Source organism: Oryctolagus cuniculus, chromosome 5, assembly GCF_964237555.1.
Source record: "Oryctolagus cuniculus chromosome 5, mOryCun1.1, whole genome shotgun sequence".
NCBI classification, from domain to species: domain Eukaryota; kingdom Metazoa; phylum Chordata; class Mammalia; order Lagomorpha; family Leporidae; genus Oryctolagus; species Oryctolagus cuniculus.
Window position 1 is genome coordinate 3,006,483 of NC_091436.1, and position 22,704 is coordinate 3,029,186.

The 22,704-nt window shown below is 51.7% G+C and overlaps 1 protein-coding gene across 5 annotated transcripts in view; it reads left to right on the forward strand.

Annotated features, from left to right (window-relative positions):
• PDE10A (phosphodiesterase 10A) overlaps nucleotides 1–22,704 on the forward strand; it is a 631,241-nt gene that overhangs the window by 255,688 nt on the left and 352,849 nt on the right. For 2 of the 5 annotated variants that reach the window (XM_002714982.5, XM_070073291.1), the window contains exon 1: nucleotides 20,189–21,065. The exons of 2 other annotated variants lie outside the window; for them this stretch is intronic. In XM_002714982.5, coding sequence (XP_002715028.3) covers nucleotides 20,204–21,065 — 862 coding nt within the window. In that variant the 5' untranslated portion in view covers nucleotides 20,189–20,203. Of the gene's footprint in view, nucleotides 1–20,188; nucleotides 21,066–21,882; nucleotides 21,914–22,704 lie in introns of those variants that run through there. One more of the 5 variants, XM_070073298.1, reaches the window with a different exon arrangement.

Below are 22,704 nucleotides of genomic sequence, written 5' to 3' on the forward strand. Positions count from 1 at the left end.
AAGGAAATAAAATCAGTCTGTGGAAGAGACATCCGCATTTTATTTCAGAATCATTTTAAATTTAAAAATAAAAATTAGGAAGCAGTACAAAGAGTCCCCTGTACCCCACACCCAGCTTTCCCAAGTGGTAAATGCACTTGGGTTTTTATTGTAGCCTGCTCACAATAACAAAGATGGAGAATCAATGTAAGTGTGCCAGCAGATGAATGGATAAAGCTGATGCAGAAAGTGTACACTGTGGGACATTGTTTGGCCATAAAGATAGTTATACCTTGTCACTGTGCTGTGTGCCCTCACCCACAGATGAAACCTTACAAAGCTGATAGTGTAGAAGTCCGGAGTAGACTAAAAGGGTACTTCAAAAAGTCTGTGGAAAAGTGAGATTAAAAGTGAGATTATTTGGGTGTAAAAATTTTTGAAATCCACGTATGGGTTTTTCTTAACATTTATTTTCCATTAACTTTTTGAAGACTCATTCATGTATGTAATTTCAAAAAACTTTTAACTGAAATTAACTTACTGTTTAATTCTGCTTATCCACAAACCTTTGGAAGTCCCTGTATGGTGGTTACCAGAGGCTGGGGGGGGGTAGGTGTGGAGTGATGAGGGGGGCAGCTGGTTCGTGGGTCCGGGATTACACAGAGGGAGGCTTAGGCCCTGGCGTCCTGGTGCACTGTAGATGACTACGATCAGCAGCAACGTGTGCGTCCCAGTAGCCAGAAGAGAGGGTCTTGATGTTCTTGCCACAAAGAAATGATAAATATTTCAGGTTATGGATATGCAAATTATCCTGGTTTGCTCATTATACAATGTGCGAAATATCACACCACATCCCATAAACATGTACAATTATTATATATCATTCAACGATGAAGCAAAAACTTACGAAAAGGAATACAAGTTCTTCGCTCTGCACCAACCCTACTGAATTCTGGGGCAAGGGCTGTTTTGATATTCTCCAGGTGATTCTGAACCATTGTTGTAAGGGAAAACACACACACACTCACACACACCCTTGCACAAACACTTGAAACATTTTTTCATAATTACTGAGGTTAATATTGAGACCTAAAAATATAGTCTTGACATTTCCTTTGAAAAGTTCTATCTTCTTCTATAGCTATATGGAACTAAGTATGAGGAAACTGGTTTTTAAGCTCTGTTTTGAACAGCAAATGTTTCTATACCATCTGGAAAACCAACTGAATTCTACAGACTCTGACAGCTATCACCAGGCATGTTGGCTGTGGTGGACCCACATCCCTGCAGCTCTCTCTTGACGCAGGCATTGTTATCATCAAAGGAGATTGGGAGATTGGTATATAACACGCTGCTAGGGAAAGTGTCCCGTGGGTTCCATCTAGGAGCTTTACCTACGCAATTTACCAAATTATTTGAGAGTCCTCAGAATTGCAGCCTCCAAAGCAGTGTAAAGATATTAGCATGTAAAAGCATTTTCTTCAAGCTGGCCACCTGAAAATACCTAAGAGGAAATAGGTGTGTTTAGGCAGGAGGTAATGAGTATTTTTGAAAGGAAGTATTGTTGTGTGTATTTGTTAGACAGTGGTAGAAATTGTCCAAAGTTCCTGTATCTTTATCTAACAAATGTCTACAGATTATGACTCAAGTTCCACGTCAATTTACGTAAACACAACTCCATTTATCTTTTGTCCCGTACCCATCTCCAGAGAAAACACTTCAAACTGTAGCTGGAAGCTTGCCTTCTGCTGAATCGGAGAGTGTAATGCTACCCTGATTTTCCCTAGGGAGGCTGCTACAGTTGAGTGATGGTCCTTTTTTGATTTGTTTTGGCACTTACTCACCTAAATTTTAGAGCTTGCAAAATATTATATTTGGCCTGATTCTCTTTTTTGCTGCAGTGTTACTCTCAAAACATTACAGGGGAAATACCCTAATGGGGTTTTGCCTTTATCTGATGCTATATTCCTTAAAAGAAAGAATAAAGAGTTCTATTTTTCTTCATCTCAGTTCCAATGCTGTGACTGTACCATCATAAGTACTCAGCAGTACTCAACATGTACCCACCATGGGTACCCAGCCGTTCTCAGCAGTACTCAGCACAGGTACTTAACAATATTCAAGAGCACCCATTATGGGTACCAATACAACATATTCAATAGTACTCCTCACCGGTGCTTGGCAGTATTCAACAGTACCTACCATGAGTACTCAATAATACTCAACAGTATCTTCCGAGGATATGCAACAGTACTCAGCAATAATCACCACGGATACCTAACGGTTTTCAGCAGTACTCATAACAGCTATTCAACACTACTCAGCAGTTCCCGTCATGGGAACTCTCCCAACATTACTCAACAGCATTCATAATGAGTACTAGACAGTACTCAACAGTTCCCATCATGGGACCCCAAATACTCGCAATATCCATCATGGGAACCCAGCATCACTCCACAGCACGCACCATCCATTGTGGGAACCCAGCATCACTCCACAGCACGCACACGTCAATGCAATAGTGTTTGTTGTGATCTGTCAGCAGTCAGTCCTCTGGAATCATGGTCCTTTCTTGGCTGTTCTGGCATTTTCCTGGGGCTAAAGTGGCTTCCCTATATTCAGCCATCTTGGATTCCCATAAAGTGGAAACTATTCCAGCATTGCCACCAGGACACTGAAACTGAACCCGTGAAATCTCCTGGCCCTGTGTCCTAAAGGAAAACAAAAGAGGGCACTGTGTGTGTGGCAGTGGGCCATGCAGAATCACCACTGGAGTATCAGCAATTTCATAGGTCTGTCTTTCTGTGTTTACTCCAGCTGTGAACTACAACACACATTGGCATTAAGGGGATTGTAAAGTATTTCCTCACAGGCTTGCTAAGCTCATGCATCGCCGGGGGGTTTCTGTGACGCGTCGTCAGCTCTGCAGGCTTTCAGAGCTGGAGGGGTAAAAGCTGGGTTAGGATCCAGGATTTATGCTTCCCAGTGGTCTTTGGGAACCTGGTATCTGTCTCCAGCTTTGACAGGTTACAAGGAGGTTCTTCCCTCCCTCTGTGAAGCTGCTTTGTTTTCTACCAGTATAAAGGACTACTTAGCATGTATAACTCTGAGGTAAGGATTGGGTTACCTGGGTTTAACCTAAAACTTAATCTGTGGCTGGCGCCGCAGCTCACTAGGCTAATCCTCCGCCTGCGGCGCCGGCATCCCAGGTTCTAGTCCCGGTCGGGGCACCAGATTCTGTCCCGGTTGCTCCTCTTCCAGTCCAGCTCTCTGCTGTGGTCCGGGAAGGCTGTGGAGGATGCCCAAGTCCTTGCACCCGCATGGGAGACCAGGAGGAAGCACCTGGATCCTGGCTTCGGATTGGCGCAGTGTGCCGGCTGTAGTGGCCATTTTGGGGGGTGAACCAACAGAAGGAAGACCTTTCTCTCTGTCTCTCTCTCTCACTGTCTAACTCTGCCTGTCAAAACAAAAATTTTGAAAAACTTAATCTGCATAAATTTTTTATTCTTAAGTGGAGCTAAATTACGTCAATCTTCTCTCACCACTTCACCTGTTACACGAATTTGGTCTTCACTACCTTCCTGTGAGGTCGTTTTGGAAAAAAACCTGAGATGTTCTGTAGGACAGTCCCTTCTGCAGAGCACTCCAACCCCCATTGCCTCAGCTGGCCAAACGCTGCCAGCATGAAGTGCCTGTCATGGCGAATGCGCCTTCAAAACACTCTCAGGGAAATGCAGAATCTCCACCAGGATCCTTTCAGTGGGATTTTTTAACCAGACAGCCCCCCGCCTTCTTTCATCTAATAATGCACTTCTTAACATAAAGGAATCTGGAAAAGTCTGAGTGGTTCAAATCGTCTTTGAGAAGAAAACAGACCAGATCCTTGCTGGATGACAGTTGATCTGGCGCTGTTGCTAGGATAGAATTTCATCCACATACAGAAAGAAATGTGCATGCTAATTTATCATTCAAGGGGATTTTTTTTTTTTTTTGGTAGGAGCTGATGTACAAAACCTGTCAGTACAAAGAAAGAAAGAGAAAGGGAGGAGCTGAGTGTGGGTGGTGAGGTTGGGTCTAGTCCTGAGTCTGAGGTTGAGCTGCAAAGGCACTGGCTGCAGATCAGAGGTCAGGACAGAAAGTGTAACGAAGGATTTTCCCTGCCTCCACCAGTGGCGCGTGGGGCGTGGGTGAATCACTTTACTTTGGAACCCAAGTGAACTGGTGGTGGGGACTGGAGCTTTTTCACTTCTGAGAAATAGGAGCGATGGAAGAGATACACACAGATGAAAGTATACACACACTATACCCACACACATATCTATACACACACATGTGTATGCAGTAACACACACATACACAGACTAGCACACACATATACACAAACACATGCACGCACCTACCTGTCATACACTAGCACACACTAACACACTAACACATACATGTACACACACCAGCACATACATATATATACAAATGTGCATACAAATCACCACACACACATACACAAACATACACACACAGCAGCACACACATACACACACTAGCACACACAAACACACGCATACATGTATACACCAGCACACACATACACATATATATACAAACGTGCATACAAATCACCATACACACATACACAATACTTACATACACATTAGCACACACATATTTTATACAAACCATACACATATAGATGACATACATATATAGATGGACATACACACAAACACACACACAAAGGGTCTTCAAAGCATTCATGGAAAATGTGCATTACCTTTAATTCCATTTTCCATGAACTTTTGTTTAAACATGCATTTATTTATTTGAAAGGCAGAGTTACAGAGAGAGAGGAAGAGACAGAAAGAGAGAGAGGTCTTCCATCAGCTGGTTCGCTTTCCAGATGGCCACACTGGCTAGCCGTAGGCCAGGCCATAGCCAAGATCCAGGAGCTTCAAACAGGTCTTCCATGTGGGTGGCAGGGGCCCAAGTACTTGGGCCATCCTCCTCTGCCTTTCCAGGCCATTAACAGAGGGCTGGGTTGGAAGTGGAGCAGCCAGGAGACAAACCAGCGGCCATGTGGGATGCCAGTGTTGGCAGGTGGCAGCTTTACCCGCTATGCCACAACACCAGCCTTTCATGGACTGTTTGAAGCTTCCTGGTGAGGACACACAGAGAGAGGAAGGAATTGACTCACACAATTGTGCCACTGAGTCAAAATCTGCAGAGATGCAGGGAGGAGTTGATGGTGAGGGTGTGGCAGCATCTGCAGGCAGGATTCCGTCTCCCTTTGTGGACTGCAGCATTCCTCTTAGAGTTATTTGTATTATTTAAAAATGTATTTATTTTCATTTTATTTGAGAGGCAGAGAGAGAGAGAGAGAGAGAGAGAGAGACCTTCCATCTGCTGGTGCACTCCCCAGATGCACACACGAGCTAGGACCGGACCAAGTTGAAGCCAGGAGCCCAGAACTCCATCTGAGTCTCCCACGTGGGTGACAAAGGCCGAAGTACTTGGGTATCTTCTGCTGCACATTGGCAGGAACCTGGATTGGAAGCAGAGCAGCTAGGATTCGAAGCAGGCACTCTGATATGGGATGCAGGTGTCCCAAGAAGTGATGTGCGTCGCTATGCCAAAGGCTTGCCCAGAGTTTGCTCTGAAGGCCTTCAGCTGAGTGGATAGAGCACACTCACAATGCGCTCCTCTGCTTTGCTCAGTCAGCCGGTCTCCATGCTGGCCTCCTCTGCAAAGCCTCTGCGGCAACGTCGCAAACAATTGGGAGGAGACAGCAGGTCACTCCAGCTGCACTTTTCCTTCGGAAGTTGTTCTCAGAACAGACGCATTTCTCGGGAATGAGCGAGTCCTGGCCCTGCGGTTGGGTCTGGGTCACCCTCAGCTCCCTTGAGTTTTGCTGCCTCCCAAGGTTGCCAGCCCGTCCTCACCCAGGAGGGGGCGACAGCGTACCCTGCCCCCTTGCCAGCCCGTGGTGCCCGTGCCTTTCCACAACAATTCAGCGGAAAGACGCACACGACACGTGGTGGCTCTCAAACACACGAGTGCAGAGACGTGGTCCAGCAATGCTTCCCCGCTGCACACAGCCTGAGAGGCCAGGTCCCGGGGCCTCACGCAGTCCACGGCTGGGGGGCCGCTCCCTTGGCGACCATCCCTGAGCCGTGTCCCTTCTCCTGGAGCCTTCTCCACTCTCCTCCTTCCAGAGTGGGGGAGCCACCAGCTCACAGGGCCCTGCCCCTCCTGCTGGCACTGTTTACCTAATGAGGCTGCTGGATGCTTTGTAGTCTCTGTCCTTGGACGTCAGCTTCATGGGAGCAGGTCCTTTGCCTCCATCATGTTTTCCAAGAGCCTAGAATCGTACCTGGTGCGTGGCAGGTGCTGAATGAATGAGTGAATGGATGCGTTTTGCAGTGGGACCTAAGGCTTGGCAGTCACTACCCCGAGTCGCTCGCTGACCGTTTCTCGTTTCCCCTCATTGGCCTGGTGGAGGTTCCACTGCTTTTCTGTCAGCAGCGCCTCACACACAAACACCCTGGGAGAGGACTCACCTATCAGATTTTTTTAAATATTTATTTGAAAGGCAGACTTAGAGAGAGAGGGAGGGAAGGAGAGAGAGAGAATTTTCCATCTGCTGGTTCACTCCCCAGCTGGCCACATTAGTCAGGCCAAAGCCAGGAGCTAGGAGCTTCATCCAGGTCTCCCATGTCGGTGCAGGGGTCCAAGCACATGGGCCATCTTCCACTGCTTTCCCAGGCCATTAGCAGGGAGCTGGATCAGAAGTGGAACAGCCAAGATACAAACTGGCACCCACATGAGATGCCAGTGTCACAGGTGGTGGCTTTACCCACTACACCACATAGCCGGCCCTCACCCATAAGATTTTAAATGATTGTATTTTAACTAAATATAGAATACACATATATAAAAATGAGCTTAATTTTTAAAGGCTTCTTCCTCTTTCTTAATATCTAGAGTAGACAGGGAATAAAACACTCTTATCTTATTAAATAAAAACAAACCCTAATTTATAGGCCTGTGCATCAACACTGCTCACGTCTCAGCAGCATGCAGCCCCATTTATATTTTACAAGGATGAAATGTGCAGTTTAACGTTTTAGTCTTTTTGCTTCACACGTGTCTTCCAAAACGAGAAGCAATCAAAGCAGGTGCTTAAAACTCAGGCTTGGAAAAGTACATAAGGTTTGCCTGTTTGCAGAATAATAAACTCGCATTACTGAGTCAGCCAGATTCTCAGGGCAGACTCAGGAGAAAATCCGCTGGTTTTCCAATGCAGATTATTTGGGTGTCTCCTCCTCCTCCTCACTGGGGTGGCTGCCACTGAAAACTCCAGCTTGAGGCTTAGATCCCTCCACTCAGAACAAAGTGTCCAGGCAGTGCAGTGGGCTGGTCACACCACGGGCGTTAGGATAATAACAGCAAAGTCTCAGAGACGGGGTGAGGCCTCCCGGTGGATAATGAAACCCCTCAGATGACACCGGTCTTCCAGTGGCTAAAAGAATCGGGGATGAAATGCCCCCAGCACGCAGGAAAACCCCGATGTGACGTTAGTGCTGGAAGCCAGCCTCACAGAACCCAGGGGTGGCTGTGTCAGTTCTGCCTCCGTGCTCTGGTGTGGAGGAGCGGTCACGGCCGCGGCATTGTGAGCTGCGGGTGCCTTCCATCCACCCTTCTTGGCTGTAACTTCGCCAGCTTCTGTCAGGAGTGATGAGCTAGGCTGCAAGGCCATCAGTGAGAATCCAGGTCAGTGTGGGTCGTGTCACTGCACAGTGGGTCCCAGCCGGGTGTCGGCTCTCTGCCGTTCCCTGCATGGTCCCCGAAGCCCGACAGCTCTGCCTCCGGGTGTCCCACTGTCCAGGTGTCCCACTGTCCAGGTGTTCCACTGTCCATCGCCAGAAAACTCAGTGTGCAGTGACGTGGCTGAGAGCACCCAGGACGTGGCAGATCAAATTCAGAACCAGGCCTGTTCTGACGGCAGAGACAAAGCGTGCTTTTTATTATTATTATTATTATTATTATTACCCAACATTGCTGTTTATGAGTGCTTGCTGCATGCCAGGGACCATTCTTGGCATTTTTGCCCAATCTTATCCCAGGTAACTTTCACAGCAACACTGAGAGGTGCATTTTGCTACCGCTCTCATTTTACAGGTGGAAAACGAGGCTCAGAATTCTCTGTTTTGTCCAAAGACGCAATGGGCAAGCGATTTGTCTCCAGAATACAAATTTGAGTCTTTGCTTCTGCGTGAGTCTGACCGGCTCTGATCCCCCCCTCCCCTCAATGTGGGGCCTTTATAAAGTTTTATCATAGGTGCGAACATGAAGAACGCTGTTTTTTTTTTTTTTAAGACTTATTTTATTTTTTATTTGAAAGACAGAGTTACAGAGAGAGGTAGAGACAGAGAGAGGTCTTCCATCCACTGGTTCACTCCCAGATGGCCCTAACGGTCAGAGCTGAGCTGATCCAAAGCCAGGAGCCAGGAGCTTCTTCTGGGTCTCCCACGTGGGTGCAGGGGCCCAAGCACTTGGGTCATCTTCCACCAGTTTCCCAGGCCATAGCAGAGAGCTGGATCGGAAGAGAAGCAGCCAGGACTAGAACCAGTGCCCATATGGGATGCTGGCGCTTCAGGCCAGGGTGGTAACCTGCTGCGCCCTGACCAATAACACTTTTTCACAGAATCTAAGAATAGAGATATTACAGGTCCTATTCTTTTACTATAATGCAATAATAATAATAATAATGTAGCTGAAAATGTCAACTATTTGGGAAATAAAACACACTTCTGTAGAATCTCACAGATCAAAGAGAATGTTATAAATTAAATTCAAACCATTTAGAAACTTATGAGCCAGGGAAAATTTAATGGGGTCCCTGAATGCTCATCTCAGGGAGGGGAGTGGACAGAAATGCCTTCGATATTAAAGAAGAAAGACTGGAAGACAAAGGAGCTAAATGCACATCACAAAAACACGCAAAAACCAATGTGTGGTGAGAATCAACAGCTGAAACTGATAGCAGTTACACTAGGAGAAAATAAAAGCAAATGCATAAACTGATTCTTTGACACTGGAAGTAGCTAACGATGCCCACGGACCCAGGCTTGGGCCTTCTCCCAACCCCACAACACAGGCACACGGAATTCCACAGAGATACACCGGGAGGGTTTGGGCACTCTGGGGAACCTGCAGTATTCATTTCTAATGAATTATCCTGTTCGCATGATCACTCTCTGAGTCAGTTCACCTGGATGTGACAGCACTAGGACTTCTTAAGTGGTTCATCCCAGGCCTAACTGCTAAGGGTAGCAGGAGCAGCAGGGGCCTTATTGAAAGAGGTGATATTCTTCTGTACCCAGCAAACACTGACAACCCCAGTCGCCCACAGAGAATCCCTGAGATTATTTTTAAAGGCATTGGTCAAGCTAAAAGGTATTGCTTTAAACCAGTGTAAGAGATAAATGAAGCATGCAACTCTTTATGTAGCAAGTGAATTTGGTAAACTTTTGGAAATCTTTCTTATGGATAGAACCAAGTCCTAACGGCAGGACACAGTCTTCAGTGTTCATGGGGAGAGTTGAGTGCCTCACAGGTTTCCCTGCTTGTATTGATCTCTCTTCTGAAACGTATTGATACTGGGTTTGTTTAAACTGGGTTTCAAAAAACTAGATGGGACTTCACCTGTATTTTATAGTTGCTTCAGAAAAAGGCTTGACTGAAAGCAGATGGGATATATTTTCACAGCATATGTTCCTGTGCTTTTTTTTTTTTTTTTTTTTTGACAGGCAGAGTGGACAGTGAGAGAGAGAGAGAGAGAGAGAAAGGTCTTCCTTTTTGCCGTTGGTTCACCCTCCAATGGCCGCCGCGGCCGGCGCGCTACAGCCGGCGCATCACGCTTATCTGAAGCCAGGAGCCAGGTGCTTCTCCTGGTCTCCCATGGGGTGCAGGGCCCAAGCACTTGGGCCATCCTCCACTGCCTTCCCGGGCCACAGCAGAGAGCTGGACTGGAAGAGGGCCAACTGGGACAGAATCTGGTGCCCCGACCGGGACTAGAACCCAGTGTGCCAGTGCCGCAAGGCGGAGGATTAGCCCAGTGAGCCGCGGTGCCGGCCTCCTGTGCTTTAAACAGTTTAGACAGGACAACTCCACGTGGCAACTTGCTTTTCCTATGGAAGAGAATTTTGAGGCCCCAGTGAATTTGAATAAACACAGAAACCTGGGGGTACTGACTCAGAAAATAAAGTACATCATGTAAATATTTAAAGATGGCATCCAAATCTCTAATTTGTCCTCAAAAGCTGCCTTTTTCTAATTAAATCAATTTTGTGATCCTTATGTACAAAATCTGTGAAATGGGCCTAAATCTTAGTTTCTAAAGCTGCCTCTAGGCCTCGTATGCCGGAACCCCATGTGAGCCTGGGTTCAAGTCCCAGCAGCTCCATTTCAGACCCAGCTTCCTGCTCAATGCATTGGAGAAAACAGTGGAGGATAGCCCAAGTGTTTGGGCCCCTGCCACCGATGTGGGAGACCAGGCTGGAGCTCCAGACTCCTGGCTTTGGCCTGGGCCAGCCTGGGAGGTTATGGACATTTGGGGAGTGAACCAGCTAATGGAAGACCTGGCTGGCTCATTCTCTCTCTCTCTCTCTCTCTCTCTCTCAAATAAGTAAATCTTTTTAAAAAGAAACTAATAAAAACTGCCTCTAGGACTACTATGAGTCGTGATGAGAGTGAATTAATTGAGTCTTTGGGTAGAGTCATAATGAAAACTTCCCAGAGAGATATACAAAATAACCAGAATGAAGGGGACAGAAGGAGCAATTTATTTTCTCTTCCTGGGCTGACTTCCCTCAGAAGTGGCTGTGTAAGTGGAGTTCGTGCTCATTCATTCCTGTGTAGGATTCAGGCTGTTCAGAGGTTATATGAGGGCACATCAAACAGTTGGTGAGAAAAACAGAATTGAAAAAAAGATCTGGTTGAATGCAAAAGAATTTGAAATCCATGCAGTTTTTTTCATAATACACATTTCTCATGAACTTTTTGCAGACTCCTCATATCTACAGATTTCAAAAGTTATTTGCACCAAAATAAGTTTATCTCTGCAGTCCATTTCCATGAACTTCTTGAGGTGCCTTGGTACTTACTCTGTGATCATGCAGAGTGCTCACTATATGCCTAAAAGATAAAATTATCGTGTTTACCAATCAGAGGAAGAGGGCTAGAAAATTTAATCAAATAGTTAAAAAAAAAAAAAAAACAGAAGAAAAATTGCTCTAGCCTCTCACTGGATAATATTTAGAAAGGCGAGCAGACTTTGGGAAAGTATGTCAAAGACCATTTGCTCCTGATTCTTCAAAAATTGAGAACTTCTTGCCAAAACAGGTGGCTTAATGTTGATAGACTGAAAACCTCTGAAATTAGTCTCCTCACCCAGCCGTCTCATCTGAAAGGTGGGTCAGATGACTCAGGCCACGGGTATGTAAAGTGTGCCCACTTACTGCACCCCAAATCTTAGAAGGCAGTGCAACGTGATCCTCATCAGCAGAGACATCGTGCAGCTACAGATAATGTGGTCGACACCCCTTCTGTCTGCCATACTCATCTGGAGGGCCCCATTCCACTTTAGCTTCTCAATTTTCTTGAATAATTTTTTAAATATTTTATTTATTTATTTGACAGGTAGAGCTACAGACAGGGAGAGAGAAAGACAGAAAGGTCTTCCATCTGCTGGTTCACTCTCCAAAAGGCCACATTGGCTGGAGCTGGGCTGATCCAAAGCCAGGAGCCAGGAGCTTCTTCCGGGTCTTCCATGTGGGTGCAGGGGCCCAAGCACTTAGACCATCCTCTGCTGCTTTCCCAGGCCACAGCAGAGAGCTGTATCAGAAGAGGAGCAGCTGGGACTCAAACCAGAGCCCATATGGGATGTCCTTGCTGCAGGCAGAGCCTTAATCTACTACGCCACAGCTCTAGCCCCTGAGTGCTTATTCTTCACTAGAGGTTTGCAGAATGCTGGCAGCTTACAGTAGCTGAAGACCTCAGTTTAGTCAGTGGCCATCACTACCACTCCTAACCTGCATAGTTTCTGTATAACAATGCCATTGCTCTCAGTAAACCCGGAAACTAGTGAAAAACATTCATAGGAAATATTCATTTTTCAATAAGCTTATTATATTATGATTTATTTGTCAATTATATGAGATTATCAGATAACAGTCCCTGTGATTTTTGGCTGACTTTTCATCATTCAATTCCATTTTTTTAATCAAGTAAGAGAGTCATTCGGTATGCACATGTTAGCATTGCCTAAATTTGGTATCAAATGAGTTGAATGTAAGCTAATGATGTTACATTGTATTTCTCAGTGCACCTATTGTTACGATCTTTGTGGTAGGGGTGGGCAAAACAGCAGCAGCTGTTGAATGGAGACTAAGACCGATTGCCTTAGAGCCATCCTTGCCTTAAAGCCATCCTTGGTTTCTTGTGTTCCATTCAAATGCACTTGTGAGTCAGGCTAAGAAGTGTATTAGGGAAATGTCAGCCTATGTGCAATCAAACAAATGTCCTTGGATCAGGATGCTCCGTGTAGGACCAGAGCCTGCATCAGACAGTGGGGAAGAGAGCTTGTACAACATCTACCCTGGATGCACCAACTGTTGGCCTGCCTGAAGCTTTTGCCCTTTGATGTGCCAGGAGCCACCTTAGCCTGATTGCCTCTTCTGGCTCCCTGCAAAAGCAGCCTCCCAGATGTGCCTTCCTGCCCAGCTCAACCACAGGGGCACATTCCTGGGCATGGGCCAGATGCTCCTTTCAGAGATGACCAATAGGACATGGAAAGCAAAACCAGCAAGTACTTCAGTGGTGTTCCGCCTGGGTGTGGTCTTCTGTCAGCTTTGAACGGGTCTTGCTCACTGTCATCATGACCTTCAACCCGGGGTTCTCAGGGTACAGCGGATGATGTCTCACAATAAGTAGGAGGTGACACTGAGGTCTATTGTGGGTAGGTCAAGGTCAGAGAATGATCTGATTTTTAATATTTTTTTCAACTAGGGATTATGTTATATGTTATATATATATTATAACATATATATATATGTTACAAATAGCAGGTTATTTGAAAGGGGTGAGAATTTTTATTAAGAATTATTTTGAAGGCTAGAAGGCATCGTGTGCCAGGAATACAAGACTCCTGAGTGGGGATTTCTGGAAACTTCCACTGAAAATCTCTACCAGAATTGGTCATGCTGGATGCAGGAGAAAGGGGTCACCATCACTGACCTGGAGACATGGATTCGAGCGAAGAGTCCATCTGAGTTCAGGAGGTTCCGCAGCACTCGGCTGTCACGCCGTGCCTGTTGGCTACACTCTGTCTGAAACACTGGAGCACCTGTGGATTACTGCTCAGGCGAATCTTCCACTGTTGGAGAAGAACAGGAGCGCCAAGAGTCCCCAGGGTTGGGGGAGAGGGAGAGGAAATGTCCTACTGTCAACAGTGCCTTACTCAACTCCAATTTCAGAACCAAAGAAAAGAAATTGACGAGCCATTCTCCAGGTGCTTTGCCCAGGGTCAACTCCCCTGCTTTCAACTCCCATCTGACCCAGGTTGGCAGAGTTCTCTTGCTCTCTGTGAAACTGAGACGAGGAATGCTGGGAAAACGCCGCCGATCCTGTGGCTTCTGAGGGCTCTCTTCCTCATGAGGGTCCATGTGAAAAGGCTGAGTCGGTCTGGACTTAGGTCTCCATACCAGAAAATCCAAGCCTTTGAAAGCGTGGCCTGGACACAGTGTCTGACAGCGTCAGTGGGACCTCAATGGCAAGAGGGCTGGGCTACTGTAGCCCTCTCCTTCTTCCTGTTGGCGCTTTAACAAGACAAAGCTCAGCACAAAAAAAGAGTTGCTTTCTCCCCTTTGAAAGCTGTCATCCTTAGAAGTCCAGGCCTGGCATCCAAACAATTCACCCAAGTGAATGAACCCTGCCTCAGCCCCATGTCCTTAAGTGTCCCTTTGTGGGGAGCAATCCGGACTGGACTAAGTTACTGGAATTAAGACTTATTCTATGCATCTGCTCTCCTGTGGGGAGCAATCCGGACTGGACTAAGTTACTGGAATTAAGACTTATTCTATGCATCTGCTCTCCTGTGGGGAGCAGCCCGGACTGGACTAAGTTACTGGAATTAAGACTTATTCTATGCATCTGCTCTCCCACAATATGGCGCTGGGAGAGAAGTAAACAGCTTCCGCACAGCTGCCTCCAGTTCAACCAATAAACTGTAGGACTTGCTCCTGATTGGAGAGCGGCGTACTCGGCGTGTGGGCAGCCGAGTTAGGATTGGCGGAGGAGGACTATAAAGGAGGAGAGAGACGGCATTCACCAGAAACATCTATGGGGAACATCTAGCTGAAGGGAACCCGTGCAGCCCCCGAGAAGAGCCGGCCGGTGGTGTGCCACTCCCCTGCGGAAGTGGGGAAAGTGGCCAGGGGGAACCGCCCTTCCACGGAGGTGGAAGGGACAGTAGCCAACCCGGGAAGAACCAGCAGCAAACCCGGGGAGGGCCGAGCAGACAGAAGAACAGCGCAGGGTCCTGTGTCGTTCCTCCACGAAGACGGGGAGCGACACCCTTCAGTTCTGGTCTGCAGGAACAATGCTCTGAGTGCCTGGACTGTGCCTTGCCTCCCCTCCACCCCCTTCCCCACCTCACCCCTTCCCTTCCCCCTCTCCCCTCCCCTCCCCTCCCTCCCCACCCCATCCCTTCCCTTCCCTCCCCTCCTCACCCCTCCCCTCCCCACCTCAGCCCTCCCCTCCCCTCCCCACCCCACCTCATCCCTTCCCTTCTCCCCCTCCCCTCCCCTCCCTTCCCCTCCCCTCCCCTTCCCTTCCCTCTCTTTCTTTTTTCTTTCTGAGATTAATAGGAAGGAGAAGTGAGCCATACTGGTCCTTATTTTTGAGACACATCTGGAAAAGCCAAAGTTCCTTCTTTTTCCATAACTACCTCAGACACATCATGTACATGTCCTTGCCCCTTGTGAAAACCTGGCCTGGTTATTCACATTGACAGTGTTTTCACGGCAAAGATCCTTGAGTGGTAGAGGAAGACCTGCTTATTCCAAACCATGCTGACCTACAGGATCCAACATCACACCATGATCAGTCAGCACAGTGGGGTGGAGGCAGCTCTGGCTGACCCTGGATGTTCCTTTGCGTGGAGGACATTTGTGGAGAACAGGACATGCTGTCTGCCGTGACTTCAGCCCGTGGAACCCATTAGAAACCAAACCCTCAGATCACTAATGTCCTCTTGGTTCCCTTCCACTCCAGTGCTTCACCCGGACGTCAGTCATCCACAAGAACACTTTCTTTCAGCCTTATTTTATTATTATTTTGAGATACAGTTCTCTCACGCTCCTTTCCTCTGATTCTTAAGACAAAGTCAAAGAAAGTTCCTAGACCTGACTTGTTGAAGTCTATGGAAAGCACAGGTTAGAAGCAGAACTCACGATTGTCTTCTGATGGGTATCGGGTTTTGAGAACAGAGGATTTTCGGCACTCTAGAAATACTCATGACTTTGACATTTTTTAATGGCAACATCTCTGAAATGGAGTTCTGTGGCATAGAATGGAGCGTGACCTGTGAGAACTGATACTCGGTTGCTTAGCACAAGAACTTAGAATCTATTCTAGAAACCCAATAGTGCTGTGATCCCCAGGGCTACATACACACAGACATCATGCTTACGTCAAGAGGGAATTAAATGTTCTTCTTTATTTGCAAAAATTCCTACTGGGATGTTATTTGAATCAAAAAATGGAAAACCCCCTTTCTCAGATAGAATAATTACTGAAGATGATTTGGAACATGCCTATTTTAGCCACCACCTACTATTAAATATATTCTAACAGTTGATACTAGTATATTATATTCATATTTGAAAATTAGATACTATTTTACTGTTTATTAAATTAAGAATCATATAACCTCCACTGGTTTTTACTTGTGTTGTAACACAATCAAGTGATAATAAAATAGGAATTTGTTTCATAGCTAATTTGTTTGAATTCATAAAAATAACTTACTTGGAATTGAAATTCTAGGAATAGTAGTGGTAATTGAAGTTTTTTTTTAATGTTTAGTCTGTTTTCAAGACTGTCTCATTCAGTGTATTGACGATAATATTTTCCTACTAAAATTATAATGACCTTGGGGCATTTTAGGCTTGACTGTGGTAATACCTTAAGAATGTACCCCTCACTTCAGTCAAGATTGGTTAGCATCAACAGTAGTTGAAATTTGTAAGGTATTGGCATGCAGGGGACAAGAAGGATAGCAATTATTGAGTGCCTGCGGTATGCTGACCTTTTTTAAAGGTTATGAATGATAAGAGAGGTAGGACTCCGGATGCCAAGCTGTTTAAAACACAATCGTTGATGCCAATTACGTGTGCCTTTGATCTCTTCTTAGGAAATGTAATGCAACATGTTAACATGTGCAGACAAAACACCTGCGTTCCAGGAAAGGCGACAACAGAGCTGTGGGGCTGGGGTAAGATCGGGGCGAGAAGGATTGCAGGAGAGCTCTTGGAAAGAGAAGCTTACAACCAGTAGTGAGCTTGGGAGCAGCTGAATGAACGCCTGGAAGCTGAACTCCTTTTAACTTAGCAGATGGTGAATAAATTATCTTACTAGCATGCAGAGAATTTGTGTGACAGGACATACCACACTTGAACGGCATATATGTTCATAACCTACTGGCTGTGACACTGAAGGTCTGACATGTAAATTCACATGTTCTGATTGAGCTTGGGAACAACGTCCACTGTTTATGGGTTATTTTGCTGTATACTTAAAATAAATTACAAAATGTTTTAACAATGTAAAAGCAAATGCCTTTAAAATAGATTTTATTTCTATTAGTAGACAAGTTCAACATTTAATTTTTATTTTTATACTTATAGAGAGGTAGTTTTCAAGAATCAGTGACAGCTGTGAGTCCTACTAATGACTGCTGTAAAACAAAATCAGTTGAGACATAGTCCTGCTTGTTTGCCAAAACGTTCCCAGAATATTCACCATGTGAATTCATGTTAGGAATCTAGCTGTTAGGTTATTAAAAGGGGTGCATGGTTAAATTATCATAAAGAAGGCTTACAATTTTTTGAGGAAAAGAGTCTTTAAAAATGTCTTGGGCTCTCCCTTGATCCACGTTTTTAATTGTTTTTTTAAGATCATATGTTCCAAATTAGGTAGTGATTAGGCAGGTGTCATCTCCTAAAAATGCATTTTTAGGAATAAAATGCTGAAGGTAATATAGAGTTAACCTCATCTAAACGTGTGAAGAAAGTCTGGAGAATTTAAATCAACTTATGGTTTACGGGTCCACTATGCAGGGTTTCACTGTCTGCACGGAACTTCCCTGGTCATCTTCCTTGGCAAACGGTGGCGACCAAGCCTTCCCTTCTCTGACAACGCTGAGCTCCGTCCTGCGTACCCGGTGTCTGGCCCCTGACCGGTTCTTCATTGCCATCTTACTGTTCTTCCGGTTCTCAGTCCCCGCGACCCGGCCGGCGTCGCCTCAGCAAAGAGTGATTCCCCAGGAGGACGCCTCACTCTTCCTAACTCCAGCGCCTGCGCTGCGGTCCCCTGGCTCTCACAGAGAGCCCTGCGCTGGCCGGCTTGTTCTGGACAGGTTTGGAGTCACGACACAGTTTGGGGGAGACACAGACTTTGCCCTTTCCTGGTACACGCTGGCGAAGGGGAAGTAAAGAAGAAACGCGTTCAACAGGTGTGGGACACCTGCGCAAGGCAGAGGGGCAGAGCGGCAGTGCGTGTGTGTGTGCGCGCGCGCGCGTTCTCCACCCGCACGTGGGATTTCCCAGAAGAAGGCAAAGCGGCTGAACACGGATTAGGTTTCTATTCACAAACGTGGACTCTCATTTGGGGTCGGGACAGCCCTGACCCGAATTCCGTTGTCGGTCAGAAAGCATCTCCCCTGCGTGCCCCTAGTCCGTTGTGCTGCTCTGCGATCTTTGCTTTGTCCAGGGGAGCGCTGGAGAGGAGAAGGACATACGGACAGGAAGAAGGCGGAGCCCGGGACAGGGTTCGTGAGGATCCCACAGTCTGCGCCCGGGTGTAACGGAGGCCCGCGGGACACGGGCTTGACGCCTTTGCTCGCCTCGCTGCGCCCACCAGGTGGTTGGGACCCAAGTGAAATGCGTATTTTCCTGGAGCTGCAAACTCGCCCTCACGAATCCAAAAATACAACTAGGGAAACCCCCCTGGCAAGGAGAAACATTTTGCTTGTGAGGGAAGGACCCCCTAAACGCTGGCCGAGAAGCTAGTCCTCCCGCAAAGCGTGGACGGCCCCCGGGGACCGCGCCCACCGCGTCCACTCCGCCTCCGCACAGATGACGGTGATGGGGGCAGCAGCGGAGCCCAAGCCTGGGCAGCGCGCTCCATCTTTCCGGCTTTTCCTCCTGAGGGTGGGGTGGGAGGAGTATATAAAAAAAGCAAAATCGACGGAGGCGCCGTCCCCTCTTGCCCTGGCGAGGTAAGATCCGCCGCAATCCTTCTCTTGTCCCACAAACCAAGGGATTCGGATCCTACGCGTGTCAGAGCTGGCAGCCGGACTTGCGACACCCAGAGTCAGCCTGGGAGACGCGGGGACGCCGTGGAGTTTCCTGGGGGCAGGAGCCGCGCCGTGGCCCCAGAGTCCCACCTGCTCCGCTTGGAGCAAACGCGAGTGCGCCCTTTCCCGCTGTCCGGGTCTGGGCCAGAGCTGGTGGCAGTGCTAACGATGTCTCTAAAGCACGCTTTCAAACAAGAGTCGTGAATCTGGAGTTTGAAGGAGACCCGGAGGGCGCGGCTGGGAGCAAGCCGGGAGCTGGAGACCTTCTGTCCGCGGGGGCCTGGGCGCACGCCTGGAGCTCGGGTGACGCCCAGCCCTTTGGCTTGCGGGCAACACCACAGGGAGTCCGGCCCGCCCGGCCCACCGTGGGGCAGCAAGGGCACCGCCCCCACAGGCCCTGCCCGCCTCGGGGGCCCAGCCGCCTGCACCCACCCGGCGCAGACACCTGCGCATCTTTGCGTGCGCTCCAGCGCTCCCACTTCCCAAACTTCGCGCGCCTCCTCCTTCCGAGCGCCTGCTGGGCGCCACATTTCCCTTCCACAGCAACTGTCTGGATTCTTGGCAGAATCAGGGGACGGCAGGGTCCCAGGAGAGCCACAGTGGGCGAGGGGGTTTCAGTTTGGAGGCGAAGGTCTCCTGGTTACCCTCCAGCTATAGCCGCGCTCCCATTCTGTAACCCCTGCGGGGCAAACCGGGCGTGCGCACTCTCAGCTCCGTTGAAAGTGGGGATGGGACAGCGAGTGCTGGGGACAAAACCTCCTCCAAACCTTAGGATTGTGGGAAGCACCCGGAGTTGCCTAAACTATCAGCAAACGTCCGAGTTCCAACTCTCCTCCTGGGAGTTTTGACTGAGCGCAGCTCCCTTGGAGCTGCTGGCCGGCCACCAGGATGACTCCTGGCTCGGGCGACCCACAGGCCGACGTGGCTGGCCCGGGAGCCCGCAGCGGCTGCAGCTGCAGGGCTGCGGGTTCAGAATCCCGAAAGTTGCCCCAGCTGGGACAACGCCCCGCAGACCCCCGGCTGGTATTTTGCCCGCCGGCCGGCCAAGCAGCTCGCGGCGCGCGGAGGGCCGCGGCGGTGCAGGGGCCTGGGGCCCATCGGCCGCGTCCCGGCGGGGCGCGCAACGTGGGCGCGGGCGGCAGCGGCGGCGGCGGCGTGGGGAGCGCCCTCTCCGCCAGTGGGCGTCTTCTGCCGCCGCCGCCGCCACGGGCAGCGGCACTGCGGCGCTTCTCTGCGCGCTTTGGAGCAGTGGCCCAGGCACAGCCGCCCGAGCGCGCACGAACCGCGCCACGCCCGCAGGCAGCGTCTCCGCAGCCCCTCGCCCCGCCGGCGAGGACGCCGATTGTGCGCGCCAGCCGGGAGCCGGGCGCAGCCGCCGAGGACGCGCCCCCCGCCGCGGGTCCTCCCGCACCCGCCGCGGATTCCGAGCGCGATGTGAAGCCTGAACCGGGAGGGGAGGACGAGACGGCCGAGCGGGACCAGCCGGACGCTCGGGCCGCCCGGCCGGGGAGGGCAAGTCCTGCGGGGGCGGAGCCCGCCGCGCCCCTCCCGCCCGCGGCCTGCCCCCGCCGCGGCCCAGGGAGGAGGGCCATGGCCAGCCCGGAGGAGCTCGCCGCTCCCCGCCCCCAGGCGCCCCTGCCAGCGGCCGGGGACGAGCCGGGCTCCGGCCCCGGCAAACTCCGCCCGGAGCCCCGGCGCAGCGCGGCCGGCGGGGGGAGCGCGGCGGGCCCGGGCCCGGCCCCCGAGCGGCCAGGCCGCGGCCGGGCCGAGCGCGCCGCGCCCCCGCGCCCGCCCCCCGCCCCCGCAGGCCGCGCCGGCCCCGCTGGGGGCCCCGGCGCGCTCTCTGCGCTCGGCGGCTGCTGGGTGGCTGCCCGCGCTCCCTTCGCGCTCGCCCTCTCCTCCCCCGTCCCCTCCTCCTCTCCATCTTCCTCTTACTTCTGGCCGCCGCCCCCCCTGCCCCCTCCCTCATTTCTCCCCTCCGCGTCTGCCTTTCGCCTCCCCGTGCGTCTCCCAGGGAGGGAGGGCGCGGCGGCGGGAGGCGGCGGCGGCGGCGATGCTGGCGGCGGCGGACAGGAGGCGAGAGCTCCGCTGAGCGTCCCCGCCAGCAGCAGTCCCCGCGGCGGCGGCGGGCGGCGGCGGCTCTTCCTCTCGCCTGCGCTCCACGGCTTGCTGCTCCCAGCCCGCGCCGGGCCGCGGCCGCGGCCGCCGCCGCCCCGGCTTCCCTTTGGCGCGGCCGTCCGCCGCGCGGGCTTCCCCGGCTTCCCGGGCGCTGGCGGGGGCTGCTCCGGCCCCGGCCCCGGCCCCGGCCCCGGCGGCGGCGGCCGAACTCCACGGCGGCCCGGAGGCGCCGGCTTTGCGCTCGCCTCGCTGCTCTTCGGCCCCGACATGGAAGATGGACCTTCTAATAATGCGAGCTGCTTCCGAAGGCTGACCGAGTGTTTCCTCAGCCCCAGTAAGTGGCCTGGCTCCACGTCCCGGCGCCCGGGGCGGGCGGGAAGGGAGCCTGGGGGACGGGCGGCGGGCAGGGCGCTTGTGCCTGGGCGGTTGGCGCCCAGCGGCCTTCTCCGGAGGGGCCGGGAGCTGTCGGCACCCCAGGGGCGTGCGGGAGCGGTCGTCAGCGCCGGGACGCTGGGGCTCCCCCCAGCTTGAGCGTGCGACCGGGAGAGCAGCGGGAGCCGGGCTTGGACGCCTGGACCTGCCGCCCGCCCCCGGCCCCCGGCCCTGCTCGCGGCCACGGCTGTCCCGCACGGCTTTCTACGCTCAACTTTGTGCTGGGGGTGAAACACGCTTTCTTCCACCTGGCGGTCCTGCGGCCGCGGCTCCGCAGCCTTGCGCCTCCAGGAGTGAAGACATCCGCCCTTCCCCGGGGGGGCTGTGCCGGCGTCCCGGGCCCCTCCCCGCAGTGGCCGTGGACTCGCCCGGTGGCGGCGGGTGCACCTCTCACTCCTCCGCCCGGATTCCACTTGGTGTGGAGCCTGGGGGCTCGCGGGGGGTCGTGTTTGTGAGGGAAAGGAAGCACAATGGGGCGCTAGCGTGGAAAAGACGCCGCCGGTTCCCACCCGCCAGACGCGCTCCCGGCCGACCGTGCGGGGCCGCTCCGCCTGGCCACTCGCGGGCGGGGGGCTGAGGGCGCGCCGGGGCAGGGGCGACAGCAGGCATGTCACAGGGGCCGGGGACGAGATCGAGCAGAAAACTGAACGTCGAGCTGCGCTGGAGGGAAAGAGGCAGGCGGGAGACTAAGGAGAGAGGCGCCCGGCGCGCACCGGGATTCGCCGCTGCGGTGGATGGAGGGCGAGCAGGGTGAGGACGGAAGCCCCGGGCGGGGCCGGGTGGGAGCGCCTCGCGGTCCGAGAGGTCGCACCCGTGGGGCAGCGGGCGGCTCCGGCGCCAGCCTGGCCGGGCGCGGCTCCCCGAGGCCCGGAGCGCGGCTCGGGCGCCACCGTCCACCGCGTGCGCACCCGCGCCTTTGTCTGCTCCTCGATCGGGAGCGCGTTTCCGCGGCGCCTTCTCCTGGCAGATTCTCTTCTGAGGTGGCCCTTTCGGCTTCCTGCTCCCAAGTGCTGCTCACTCTGCGGTCCCAGCTGACCCGCAGCTCCCGGGTACCCGAGGTCAAGCCGCTAGTCGTGGCCTGGGGCTGGTCCTGGCCCACTGGCCCTGCTCAGCCGCCTTTAGGCTGCAGCCCCTTCCCGGGAGCCTGGGCAGGGCAGGGCCGGGCCGCCCCCAGCTTGCCTGCCTCCCAGACGCGGCCGGGTCCCCCAAGATCTCGTTCCCCTGCGCCAGTGGACTGTGGCCGAAGCTCTGCTGGTGCTTGGGGGTGGACTTGATTGGCCGGCGGGCGGGCGTGGGCCCTGTGCTGCCCGCTGGGCGTTGTGTCCAGTGCCCGCCGCCCCCAGGTGGCGGTTGAATTAATGGATGCCGCTCTTGAAAGCCATGTGGGTCTGGGTATGAATGGAGTGAGCTGTGGCCACGCCTGCCGCCCTCAGATGTGGTCAGGAGAGACTGAATTGGCTGTGAATTGAAAGTGGTGCCCAGAGTGCGGGGCCCACCAGCTCTCTGTGCTGGAGGTTGGTGGGGGAAGCCTCAGCCAGCCC